This window comes from Mus musculus, chromosome 13, assembly GCF_000001635.26.
Source record: "Mus musculus strain C57BL/6J chromosome 13, GRCm38.p6 C57BL/6J".
Taxonomy (NCBI): domain Eukaryota; kingdom Metazoa; phylum Chordata; class Mammalia; order Rodentia; family Muridae; genus Mus; species Mus musculus.
The window spans coordinates 102693029-102706835 of NC_000079.6; the positions used below are offsets into that span (position 1 = coordinate 102693029).

At 44.1% G+C, this 13807-nt stretch overlaps 1 protein-coding gene across 2 annotated transcripts; it reads left to right on the forward strand.

Annotated features, from left to right (window-relative positions):
* Positions 1-518: 518 nt before the first annotated feature.
* Positions 519-13603, forward strand: Cd180 (CD180 antigen). 2 transcript variants are annotated; one of them, NM_001360519.1, is made up of 3 exons: positions 519-761; positions 9673-9839; positions 11826-13603. In NM_001360519.1, the coding sequence occupies exon 3, from the start codon at positions 11996-11998 to the stop codon at positions 13403-13405; it is 1410 nt and encodes a 469-aa protein (NP_001347448.1). In that variant the 5' UTR covers positions 519-761; positions 9673-9839; positions 11826-11995; the 3' UTR covers positions 13406-13603. The 2 variants fall into 2 exon arrangements, with proteins under 2 accessions (NP_001347448.1, NP_032559.2); NM_008533.2 differs by having other exon boundaries at positions 530-761; positions 11677-13603.
* The last annotated feature ends 204 nt before the right edge of the window (positions 13604-13807 follow it).

The window sequence follows — 13807 nt, forward strand, 5'->3', positions numbered from 1 at the left end:
GCCATTTTAACAGTCCTAAGTCACTAGGGTGAGAGAGAAAGTAATCTGTCCACAGAAAGAACAGCAGTGGTCCAGGAAGCAGATGAGGTTCACTCAGCTAGCAGGACCGTTGGGCCTATCTCCTTCTGCCCCAGTCCCCAGTGTCAAAGCCCTCAGGTTTGCTGCAGGAAAGCACTCTGCCCTGCTCTACCCTTCTCCTAACCACTCACAGGGACAGCTAGAAGAAGTGGTGTCCATTGTGAGTGCAGCAAATTCCTACATCCACAGACTCTCACAAGGATAGAGACTAGAAATTGGCTAAGTGGCCCAAACCCCTTGAAACTGGCTTCAACGCAGTGGGAAGCATCGTAGTGAGATTCTAGAGAGCTGCACAACTCATCCGTGTGTTTGACAGGAAATGCAGTAGGCCATCATGGGGTAGGGCTCTTAGTTATTTTTGGCCAAGATGGTTGGTATGCAAAAAGAACTTCCCCTTTTTTTTTTTTTTTTTTTTTTTTCCTTTTGCATGACAGATCCACAAATGCTGAGCAGCTCCCAGCATTTCGGTTCTAAGATCGACCTTCTGAGCACTTCATTGCCTGCCAAATTGCCAGGGCTATTAGAGTGTGATTAGATTGCTTGGCTCTGAGCATTAGATAATCCTACGCAGCTGGGCTTGCTCTGGACCTGGGATGGCTCCGGACATCAGCTGCTTCTTTTTAGTGGCCCTCTTCTTGGCCAGTTGCCGAGCCACCACATCCTCAGATCAGAAGTGCATTGAGGTGAGTCCAAACTATTTGTCTCTACCCAGCTGCTGACACTTGCTGAAAAACTTGAGATATCGTATACAGATTCATCTGAGCTTTGGCTCGCAGTCTCTACTGTCCTGAAAAGGACAACGGGAGATATCATCAGGGGTTTGGTGCAAAGAGCAGATCCCCTCAATCCTGATGCCTAAAGCTGTTTGTCCACTGTCCTAGGACATGGTCACTCCCCACAGAACCCTTTGGTTTCTTAGCTGTCTTGAGAAGGGCTAGTAAAGACAGGCTCATGCCAAGATTCAGAAAATTTATAAGGATCATTGTGAATACAGATTGATCTTCTCCTCCAATTAGACAAACCCTTCCATCTGTAGGACTAACCAACCAGAGTAAATCTGAGACCCGAGGCAACTCAAACCTTCTGGTTTAAACTGTAACAATATTTATCAATGCATGGGAAACCATGAAGAGAATGGAGAGAGAGAGAATGGCCTCGATCTTTTGCCATCTTAAACCTCCCTACCACTGTCCTTGACCCTGGCCAGTAGCCAGTCCACGTGGGCCTGCTTGACAAATGGCGAAGACAGAAAAGACTGTGAGCCTTGATGGCTCGGTTAGCCGCTTTCCTACTTGGAGACCAAAAGGAGAATGTAGGCCAGGGATAGCTAGAAGTCAAGGGTATAAATTGAACCCAAAGCCAGGACTGGAATAAAGTCTGGAGCAGAAATAAACAGAAGCTTGTTAGCCTTGGATTTGGGTAGACTCGGGATGCTCCCAGACTGAGCAGAAATAGGATACCAGGGAAATCCAAGGCAGGGATGTTATATTAGTTTCTTTGGGTTTCCAGAAGCAGAGCTTCAGAGTGAGGGATTTTACACAGTAGGAATGTATTGTTTGTCGTTTCTGGAGGCTGGAGATCCAGGATGGAGGTAACAGCAAGGTTGTTTTCCTCTGAGGACTTTCCCTTGGCTTATCGTTGGTTGTCCTCTTGTGTCTCTCCCCATGCTTAAGTGTGTCTCATTTTCTCTTATTGGGACATTAGTCATGCTGGCTCAGGACCTACCCAGCATTCCTCATTTTACTGTAATCATATCTTGAAAGGCCTTCTCTCCAGTTATAGTCACTTGAGGCATGGTGTCCTCGGAGTTAGAATCAGTGGCAGGAGTACATGGTTGGGAGGATGGGACACAACTCAGCACATAAAAGAAGTAAAAGAGGGAAGGGCCTTCCTTCAGCAGCCCCAGCTCCACTCACCACATTTAAGCTGGGAGCTCAATGTCATGCATCATGTAGATGTCTTAGGGGGATCAGGATGGGGACATCACCTCAGTGACCAAGGACAAATGCCAGGCACCTGCTGACATCATCTCCAGATGGAATGGTCCTCCCATTCATTGGAGTTTCACAGAGCAAGGCAATATGCAGTGCAGCACTTGTGGGAAGTCAGTCTAGCCCTTCTGAGGCCACAAGGAGTCCAGGAAGGAAGCTTCCAGCGGAGGTACTGAGCCATTCAAACTACCCAAGGATGACACCAGGCTCTGGAGCTGCCAGTTCCCTTTTGTACATGACCCCTACATTGGCAGAGGGAAGAGGAATGGGGCAAAAAGAGAGAAGTTGTCTGCCTTAGGCCTCCAGTACTGTGCCTTTCAGGTCCTGAGGGTGGGGCTCAGTGCATCCCCTAAAGACCCTGTGTTTTATTAACATTCAATCTCTCTTCTCTCTTCCCCCTTCCCTCGTTTATTCTTTCTAAGCAGCTGAGTTCCTAAACTGTTTAATGCATGAATATGATGGGAGCCTGTTTCTAAGTGTTCCTGACCTCTAGGGCACAGGCACGTGGGAGAATGCAGGGCCGATTAGGAAAGACTATGCTTTTGGTTTCCATGTGTGGTCTCCTCCATCCAAACTAGCCTGCCTCGACCCAGCCTTCTCCTTACTTCCTTTTCTTCCACTTCCCACTTCAAGCATCAGTAGGCACTTGCTGCCTGTCTGTCCCCGTGACTCACCATCCGGAGCTTATCTTGCCTACCATGATAAGAAGGTTTTGTTTTGTAAAATAAAAATTTTCTTTTCAGATTATTAAACTTTAGTTGAAGCAAGACACACATACAGAAAGTCCACAGGGCCCTAAATATGCAGTTAATTGTCTTTTCACCAATAAACATACTCAGGTACTCCATACACAGCTCAAGACACTGTAGGAACTCAACACCCCAGGAGCCTTCAAGCCTCCTCCCAGGCACTAGGTCCATCATCATGGTTGCTTTTGTACCTGTTAAAAACTAACTTTATACACTTGGGGTCCTATCGTAGAAACTCCAGCTCCCTGGCTACTTTTGCTTGACATTGAATTGGTGACACTTTCTGAGGACATATGCAACAGTCATTTGTTGAGTCCTACTGTTGAGTGATACTCTTTTGGGTTCAAGACCCCTACCACAATTTATGTATTTCTATTAATAGAAAATTGCATTGTTCATAATTTTTGGAAGGTATATATGATGTTGGCTTAGGAGTTTCATGATTATGTCTTGCTTTAGTAAACAAACATACATATTTACATTAGATATCTTCATAGAGATATTTGCTCATAGGGTGTGTGTGTGTGTGTGTGTGTGTGTGTGTGTGTGTGTGTGTGTGTGTGGAGGGGGGTCTGTATAGTATGCACTGCTAGCTTTATAAAACATTGCTACTAATTAACATTCGTTGGCATCTTATGTGACTTTTGATTGCTTTGGAGTCTTATTATCATTTGATTTTAAATGTGAGCCATTCTAACAGTTGGGAAAATAGTATTTTATTGGGATTCATACTGACGAATTATTACATTGAGTATATGGTCACAGTAGTTTACATACCTCCTCTCTCCCTGCACTGATGAGAGTCAAACCCAGTGTTAGTCTCATGGTAGACAAGCATCATGTCGCTGATATACCCCCAGCCCTCTCCTACCACTTTTGAGTAAGTGAAATGCTTATGTCTTTTGCCCTTTTTCTCCGTTGTTGCCTTGATTTGTAAGGGCTCTTCCTTACCTGAATGCCAACATGTTCCTCTACTCTCAAACGTCCCTTTCAACTCTAAAAGTATCTTTTGCCAACTGGAAGTTCTTAGTATTATCGTAGCTCAAGTTAACATTTTTCCCTGTTATTTTTAATGCATTTCTAGTTTAAGAAATCTTGGCCTGCCCCAGGCTATGATGATATTATTCCACAGTTTCTTCTGGAAGATTTATTGTTTCATATTTCTATGTTTCACTGCTCAAGGACTGATGTATACATCTGTGTATACGTGTATGTTGGGCAGAAGTCGGGATTAATATTTTAATAAGATTTTTTGCTTAAAAAAGTTCCAACCTACATGCAAATTCTGAGAAGATTGTAATAAAACTCACGAAGACTCCACAGAGAATCTTCTGTTGCTAAATGCTTCATGTTCTCTGTATGCATATAACAAAATTACAACCGTGACTAGGCCTTTAGAGACTAGCTTGCTAGTGTTCCACGATTGCTACTGTTACGTTATAACAGTTTCAAAGCAGTCTGGACTACTTCCAGAGACTGTTAGCTTACTTCCCAGACCCCATTTCAAATATGTTCCTCTTGACCACTCTGCTCACTCAAAACCAGGGTAAGATAAAGTCTTTTTGTTTCTAGGAGTGGGGTGGGCTTTAAGAACTCCAAGTCCACAGATGCAAAAGCTTTCCAGGAACTTTAGATGGTGGGGTGATGTGAGGATTCCATAAGTGGGGACTCCTCCTGCTCAGGGCCTGTCAGGCCCTTGTCTGGATGCTTTTCACAGCACCCCTGCCTGCAGGGTGAGCTTATTATCCCCAAGCTATAGCTGGGAAAAGAGAGGCCCAGGTATCACACTGCCGTGAGCTTAGATTTGAAGGCAAGCAGGCTAATTCAGTAGAGCAGTGGTTCTCAACCTTCCTAATGCTGTCACCCCTTAGTGCAGTTCTTCATGTTGTGGTGACCTCCTGTGATGGTTTGTATATCCTTGGACCAGGGAGTGGCACCATCTGGAGGTGTGGCCTTGTTGGAATAGGTGTAACCTGGTTGGAATGGGTGTGTCACTGTGGGTGTGGGCATAAGATCCTCACCCTACTTGCCTGGAAGTCAGTCTTCCACTAGCAGCCTTTGGATGAAGACATAGAACTCTCAGCTCCTCCTGCGCCATGCCTGCCTGGATACTGCCATGCTCCCACCTTGATGATAATTGACTGAACCTCTGAACCTGTAAACCAGCCCCAATTAAATGTTGTTTTTTTTTATAAGACTTGTCTTGGTCATGGTGTCTGTCACAGCAGTAAAACCCTAACTAAGACACCTCCCAAGCATAAAATTACTCTTAGCCATAATTTTGCTACCGTTACAAATCGTAATGTAAATATCTGATATGCAGGATATCTGATATGGGACCTGAATGAAAGGGTTGTTCAACACACCCCATCCCCAAAGCGGGTCACAAGCCACAGGTTGAGAACAGCTGCTATAGAGACTTCGGAAACAAAGTAGGTTTAACTGGAAGGTCCTTCACCCAGAGAAATCACCTTAATGGGGTAATTTTAGGGCTGTGTCTTCCTGGGAGGTTTTGTTTCATTTGTTGTTTTTTTTTTGTTTGCTTTGCTTTGTTGTCAAAGAGTAATCTTTGCTCAGGAATTCAGCTTACCAGTCAAAAATTGCTCCTTTGGTTCAAGGGGTGATTAAAGGGAGGGGTGGGGGAGGGGTGGGGGAGGGGCGGTATTTCCAAGGCCTCCTGCCTGCGTGTGTCAAGTGTACTAGACATCCAGAAAAGGTGGGAATAAGCATTCCAGCGAAATTCAAAGGCTTCCAAATTAGAAAAAAACGTCTCAAGGCTTGCAAGGAGAGAAAATGCAGCCGTACGCGCGGGAGCTGAGATACAGCAGAAACAAAATAACGTCCTGATTGGAAAAATGCAAAGGAACTCTTGCAAGGGAGAGCGGGTTGCAAAACAAAAGCAGCACTTGGGAGCCCTGCTCTGGGTGACAGAGGCCCAGCTCTGTGCCCAAGCTGAGGACAAAGCGATTGGCACAGGTCCCAGTGCGCTTCCTGAGCCGGAGCAGAGTGTGTGCAGTTGCAAGCATCTGAGTGGCTTTGCTGAAGCCCAGCCAGCCCGGAAATTCACGTTAAGGATGGGCCCTGTCTGCAGTGTAGCCAGTCAAGGAGAAAGAGTGAAAAAACAGCTTTGGAAACTGCCCATCTCCAGAAAGAATAATCACACGGGGCTCAGAGAGCTCTGGCATGGGAGATGTCGGCCGGGGAGGAAATCCCAAAGTGCATGATGGGTCCTGGGAGCGACTGAACGGTGTGTTGCTTTCCTGCATCCTCCCTATTCATCCTTTGAAGTAGGGGCGGTCCTCTATGACCCCATGCTGTGCTGTTAGAACTCACCCAAAGCTTTAACCTTAGTCACTGTGTTGAGAAAGTTCACTGTAGAGGGTGTGTGTGTGTGTGTGTGTGTGTGTGTGTGTGTGTGTGTGAGACCTGTTCTGTTTTGGCGTCGGTGTAATGTGCCAGGAGAGGGCACCTCCGTGGACCTGGCCAAGGTGTCCACCTGAACATTCAAGCCATGTGACAGGCCTAATATGTAAAAGGTTTATTGGTAGGATGGGGCAGAGAAAGGAGAGGGACAGAGAAGAACAGTAGAGAGAGGAGAGAGGGGAAGAGAAGAGACAGGCTGGGACCACGTAGAGGGTTGGGGGAGCATAGGGAGAGAGAAGCTGAATAGTCCTTAGGCCTGACTCCAGGTGGTATATAGTCAGGCAGCTGTTGTTAGGTAACTGGTGGGCAGAACCTAGAGGATTTGCTAACAGAACCCAAGACCTGTTTGGTCTGAAAGTGGAAAAGGCTTTGGTGGGCTTCTGCTTGGCACTATCAGTCTGTCTGTCTGTCTGTCTCTGCTATATCATTGCCTTACCTAGCCTTTTCTAGCAGCTCCCGTGGCCCCAGCTCAGCAGAGATCTGCCTTGCAGCCCCTACTTTCTGAATCCCATCAGTGCAGTAAAGTGCTTAGAAAGCTCAGGAGAGGCTGACATGGGAAATAATTTCAGTGTCCCTGGCGTGTATATGCAGGAGAGGGAAATCGTTAGCCTTAGACCTTTTGCTGTAGGATTATAATAGAACTGGCAGACTGGGGGACTCCCTTTTCTCCACACTTATGGAATATGCCAACGGGGACCAGAAAAAAAAAAAGTATAGTGTCCAAGGGATCGGGAACCATAGTAGCACTGAGCCCAGGGCTGTCCACACAGGTTCTCTCTGGGTGAGCCTCAGTCATAGGCACCAGGGACAGTCTGGTAATGTGCTTTTTCCCACCAGTCAGCTAAATCTAAGTTTTAAATGCAAAGTGTGCATTTCAAGGACATTACGTGGATGGATTTGTGACAGTGCCTAGAGGACTCTGGGTCTATAAAAATGGAGAATAAATTACAAGGGAATATAAATATGGCATTTTCTTTAGTGACACTTATAATAACCTCACAGCACAAAAGGAAACCAGTGATTTCCTGGAGATGCGCATGCTTAGTGGAGCCAGGAGAAAGTGTGCCACGGAGCAGGAAATAGAGTTAAGCAAAAAGGAACTAAAAGGATGCCAGCTCAAGAGCTGGCCCTTCAGAGCAAAGGAAGGTGTGTGCACTTCTGTCTCCGATTAGGGAAATCTGTTTGTTGTCAGCAGTGGAAGGTAGCTGAACTACACTGGGGTGGGGCAGCCTCAGTGGGCTAGCAAGCACATCCAGGACCAGGAGCGGGGTGGTTGTGTGAGTTCGAATAGGATGTGAGATATCTGAGATATCTGTGAGATATATAAGGAGTGGTCCCTGTTGTTCATCTTCCGGTACTTTCAATGGTACTTTTCTTTCCTAGGAGCCCCCCAAGGTGGGATGCACATAATCAGACCTTCCTACCTACTCCCCCCCCATCAGACATACACCAGCCCTCTCTACTGTAGCACTATCAGATAAACCGTGACCATAGAGTTCTGTGGCCTTCTGATGAATATATTCCCGTATCTACTTAGTTCAAGATCTGAATCTTAGATTAGGGATTGAGGAGGCAATCCTTATAGATTTCAGGATCTTCAACTATGTTGGACACAGGCTGGACTCAAAGCCCCACAGTCTGGTAGTCACAGCCTGCAGACCCAAAAAGGGGAAATGATTTATGTGTTAAGGTTGAAATGCCCCAAATCTATGCTACTTAGTTTTCCTTTTAACATTGCATCTAGAAAATGTATTACAAAATAGTTACAAGCACTTCCAAATATCCTTCCCTCACCATCCAAGGGCCAGCAGCACTTGAGTTCACGTAGGCTGTGAGATATCTGAGTCCTGCTGGTCCCTGTGGCTCATCTTTCTGTATCCAGTTCTCTCTCCTCCCCTCCTTTTCTTATTGTTTGGATTGTTTGTTTGTTTGTTGAAACAGGGGCTTTCTCTATCTCAGACGTGCTAAAATTCATAGCAATCCTCCTGTCTGAGCCTCCAAAGTGCTGGGATTATAGACTGATATCTATCTCTCTCTCTCTCTACCTTTTTTTTTTTACTAAAGTATGTTAAAACAAATCTCAAACATGTCATTTAATCTCTAGCTACTTCAATGTGCACCTCAAAAAAGACTAAGCCTGTCTTTTACATAATCCCATTAGCTACTGATGTTAAGAAGTTCACTCCCACTCCCACCCCCATACCCCCCGCAACCACCTCTTTGGAAAATTTATTACTTCTCAATATCATTAAATCGTGTCAGCCAAGTACTCTGATGATTTATAGAATGTCTTTTCCTAACAGTTTTCAAAATCATGCAAGGGTTAGTCTATTGTTTGCTTTTCTAAGTCAACTTATGTATATATCTTTCTCTTTTAAAAGAACTTTTCAACGTGTGTGTACACACTACGGCATGTGGGTGGGAGTCAACTTGCCAGGACAACTTGCATGAATCGGTTGGTTTTCTTTCTATCCTGTGAGTTCCAAGGGCGCAAACTCAAGTTGGCAGGCTTGGTGGCAAGTGTCCTTATCCACTGAGTCCCATCACTAGCCTCTTCTTTATTTCTTAACCAAGGTTTCCTTCCCCTCTTCCTCCTCCTTTCTTTCCTCTGTCCCCTTCTTTCTCCAGTTACTGTACGGACCATCTCACTTTCTGTATTTGTCTGACTGTTTCTTTATGACTTTTTTAACTTAAATCTGCTCTGTTGCTCACGTGGAGACATAAAACTAGGCCTAAAGTCTTGACTAGATTCAAATGTATTCTTTCATTTAGTAGCTTGTTTTGGGCAATACTATTATTTCTATAGGGGCTCCTCTAGGGAGAACCACAGTTTGTTCACCTAGACGCATACCAATTATAGAGTAGCGATTGACAGTCTTTTTCTCTTCCAGTACTGAAGAGTGAAAACAGGCTTGTGCGTGCTAGAAAGCTCTCTCTCTTTTTTTAAATTGTCATTTGTTTGCTTGTCTGGGGGGAGGAGGGTGTCTATTTGTTGAGACAGGGTCTTGCCCTGGAGTCCATTCACAGACCTCCTGTTTCTCTCTCCCTAGTGCTGAGATTAGAGGTGTGCCCTCCATACATTGGCTTACAGCCAGTCCTTGGCTAATGAAGTGTAATTTTCTCAACATCATCTAATGCCATCACTCAGAGTTCTCTGATGGACCACAAATGTCTTACTCACTGATTTATCTGAATCGTCATCCAAGCAAGATAGAGTGCTTTATTATTATTCTTTGTGGTTTCTTACAAAAAAAAAAAAACCCTATGATGAATATGATTGTGCATAAGCATTTTGTAGTTTTGCAAGTATATTTTTGATAAAGGTTACTAGACATGGGATGGCTTCTCAAAAAGCAAATCACACATGAATTTTCTAGAGAGTGAATCAAACTACTGAATCCAGTATTAATTTATATTGCTTCTCCCATCAGAAAGAAGTCAACAAAACATACAACTGTGAAAATTTAGGTCTCAATGAAATTCCTGGCACTTTACCAAACTCAACAGAATGTTTGGAGTTCAGCTTTAATGTCTTGCCTACCATTCAAAACACGACCTTCAGCAGACTTATCAATCTCACCTTCCTGGATTTAACCAGGTAGGTATTTCAGTTCCTTGAGTGCCCTTGACATTTTACTTAAGCAAAACTGTATTCTACATCCCAAGTGTCTCCGATATCTCCTCTAGGGCCACAGAGAAGCTGCTTGTGTGTTTATCCTTTCCTAAGAAATGCATTCCGAGTGCTATTTTCTATTGCAAATAAATGCCAGTCAATTAGGAAGAAAATATTCTGTTCTCTAGCTCTGCCTTAGTAGAGCTGTCTAGAAAGTTCTAAGGCAGTGGTTCTCATCCTGTGGGTCAGGACCCATTTGGGGGTGGAACGGCCCTTTCACAGGGTCACATATCAGATGTCCTGCATGTCTACATTATGATTCGTAACAATAGTTAAATTACAGTTATGAAATATAAACAAAATAATTTTATGGCTGGAGGGTCACCACAACATGAGGAACTGTATTAAAGGGCTGTGGCATGAGGAGGGTTGTAAACCACTGGTCTAAGAATTATTGATGGCAAAAATAAAAAAAATCTTGATCAAATCAGATACCATATTACACTGCCTGTTAATAGAGTTGGCTGTCACTGAGCAATGGTATTTTAAGAGAAATTCATAGATCTCTCTAGTAACTTTGTTTTCATTTGTTTGAGACAAAGTCTCTCTATGTAGTCTTGGCTGTCTTGGAATTCACTCTGTCAGCCAGGCTGACCTTGAACTCACAGATCATTGCCTGCTACTACCTCCTGAGAGCTAGGATTAAAGGCTAGCACCCCTACATCTGGCTTCTATTAGCTCTTTATTTACCTGTTTTATACAAATTGGATAAAGAGTTCCATTATCTGCTCTAGAGGCGAATCATGATTCCAACTAGTGAAATATAGCTGAAAAGTTTTATGTGAATGCTGAAGCAATGTTTCAGAACAAATGGGCAGAAATATCCAAAGCAAGTGAGGGTGTGCAACTTGCATATGTGGAAAGAAGAGAGAAGCCTGAGGCTTCCGAGACACCTCTAACCCTCGTAGCAGATTTCCACATTGGTCCTTACGTTCCTGCAGAGCGGGAGAACACACACACCTATGATGATATTTCTTGTTTGTAAGCACCATTGTGAGATGCTACCGCCAATATCACTACTCACTTGTGGGTAGATGAGGGAGCCATCAGTACGCATGTGTGCAAACAAAGGGGTGTGTGTTCACGTGCACAAGTGTGTAATTGATTCAGTGTTTTTTAGATATAATACCAGAATGGTGATTTCTTTACTGTTTTCCAGTTCAAGAAGCATTTCCCCATCTATCATCTGACACATAGTACTTCATAAACTCCTTTTGCATATACCTGATGAGAAAAGAGCAAGACTATAGCCCATTGGTAGAATGTATGCTTAGCATGTGCTAGGTCCTGGATTCAATCTTTAATAACACTGCCCTCCACAAAAAAAAAAAAAAATCAGTAAAGGTTGTATAGGTTGTATATTGCCCACGATGTTAGCAATATATATTGTCTCCTATGCAGATATATAGTTTTTGATATAGTTTATATTAAATTAAGCAGTAAATCATAGTTTGGTTTTTTTTACAATCAATCAAATCACTTGTTTTCTTCCTTACCATAAAAGAAAGAAATTTAAAATTCCCTGAGCATTCACTCTAAAAGGGACAAGGAATATATATTAAATTCTGAATCAGAGTGTTCAGAACTAAGACTATTCATTAATCCAAGAAACTACGAGTATGGAAGAAAGTTCTGTTTTACCTTTCAGTAATGTATACTATGTGGTTATTGCACACAATGGAGTTGTTAATCTACCACTGTGCTGGTGTGGGTTCATTTGTCCTTGTATAAGTGATTGCTGAATGCTCTTATCTTCTTTGAGGTGCCAGATTTACTGGATACATGAAGATACTTTCCAAAGCCAACATCGGTTAGACACACTTGTACTAACCGCAAATCCCCTGATATTTATGGCAGAGACAGCACTTAGTGGGCCTAAGGCATTGAAGCATCTGTTCTTCATCCAAACAGGAATATCCAGTATTGATTTTATCCCACTGCACAATCAAAAAACCTTGGAAAGTCTCTATCTCGGAAGCAACCATATTTCCTCCATTAAGCTCCCCAAAGGTTTCCCAACAGAGAAGCTGAAGGTCCTGGATTTTCAGAATAATGCTATCCATTACCTGTCTAAAGAAGATATGAGCTCTCTCCAGCAAGCCACTAATCTGAGCCTTAACTTAAATGGAAATGACATTGCAGGAATAGAGCTGGGGGCTTTCGACTCAGCTGTCTTCCAAAGTTTAAACTTTGGAGGGACTCAGAACTTGCTAGTTATCTTCAAGGGTTTGAAGAACTCTACGATCCAGTCTCTTTGGCTGGGGACATTTGAGGACATGGATGACGAAGATATTAGTCCTGCCGTGTTTGAGGGTCTCTGTGAAATGTCTGTGGAGAGCATCAACCTACAGAAGCATTATTTCTTCAACATTTCCTCCAACACATTCCATTGCTTCAGTGGCCTCCAGGAACTGGACCTAACAGCCACTCACCTGAGTGAATTGCCTTCTGGACTTGTGGGACTAAGCACACTTAAGAAATTAGTTCTCAGTGCAAATAAGTTTGAGAATTTGTGCCAAATCAGTGCTTCCAATTTCCCCTCCCTTACTCACCTTTCCATCAAGGGCAACACGAAGAGACTTGAGCTCGGTACTGGCTGTTTAGAAAACCTAGAAAATCTCCGCGAACTTGACCTCAGCCATGATGACATTGAAACTTCTGATTGTTGCAACCTGCAACTCCGAAACCTGTCTCACTTACAGAGCCTGAACTTGAGCTACAATGAACCCCTGAGCCTCAAGACGGAGGCATTCAAAGAATGCCCTCAGCTAGAACTCCTAGATTTGGCATTTACTCGACTAAAGGTGAAAGATGCACAGAGTCCCTTCCAGAACCTCCATCTTTTGAAGGTGCTGAATCTCTCCCACAGCCTCCTTGACATCAGCAGTGAGCAGCTCTTCGATGGCCTGCCAGCACTCCAGCATTTGAACTTACAGGGAAATCACTTTCCAAAAGGGAATATTCAAAAGACCAACTCACTTCAGACACTGGGAAGACTAGAAATCCTGGTTTTATCCTTTTGTGATCTCTCCTCCATTGACCAGCACGCCTTCACCAGTCTGAAGATGATGAATCATGTAGACCTGAGTCACAACAGGCTGACATCCAGTAGCATTGAGGCTCTTAGTCATCTTAAGGGGATCTACCTCAATCTGGCCTCCAATCGCATCAGCATCATCCTACCCAGTCTCCTCCCCATCTTGTCCCAGCAGAGGACCATTAATTTAAGACAAAATCCCCTTGACTGCACTTGCTCAAACATTTACTTTTTAGAATGGTACAAAGAAAACATGCAAAAACTCGAGGACACAGAGGACACTCTTTGCGAAAATCCCCCATTGCTGAGGGGAGTCAGGCTCTCCGATGTCACGCTATCCTGTAGTATGGCAGCTGTGGGCATTTTCTTTCTTATTGTATTCTTGCTCGTGTTTGCTATTTTGCTGATTTTTGCAGTGAAATATTTTCTCAGATGGAAATACCAACACATTTAGCTCAAGATTTCCAGAGAAGGCAGATAAATGTGTTTAGCAAAATTGTCCCAAGTGAAGAAACTGTCATCCTTGAGTGACCAGACTTTTCTATTAGTTCCTAGGGCTGGGCTGGGGGTTCACTGAGCTTTTCTGAACATATGTCTTACTCATATGAGTCTTCCATGGTACTGTGGTTGGAGGACCAGACATGGCTGTGAGACACAGAGGCAGTCCCTCCAGTGAGAAGCGACCCACAGTCAGCTCTACCCATCTGAGAAAGAAGAGCATTTACCACAATCATTATCATCTTCCCCTCCCCACCCCACCCCTCTCACTCGCCTACCCCAGCCCCCACCCTGGTTCCCACCCCAAGCCCAGCCCCCACCCTGGCTCCCACCCCCAGCCTAGCCTCCACCCAACTTG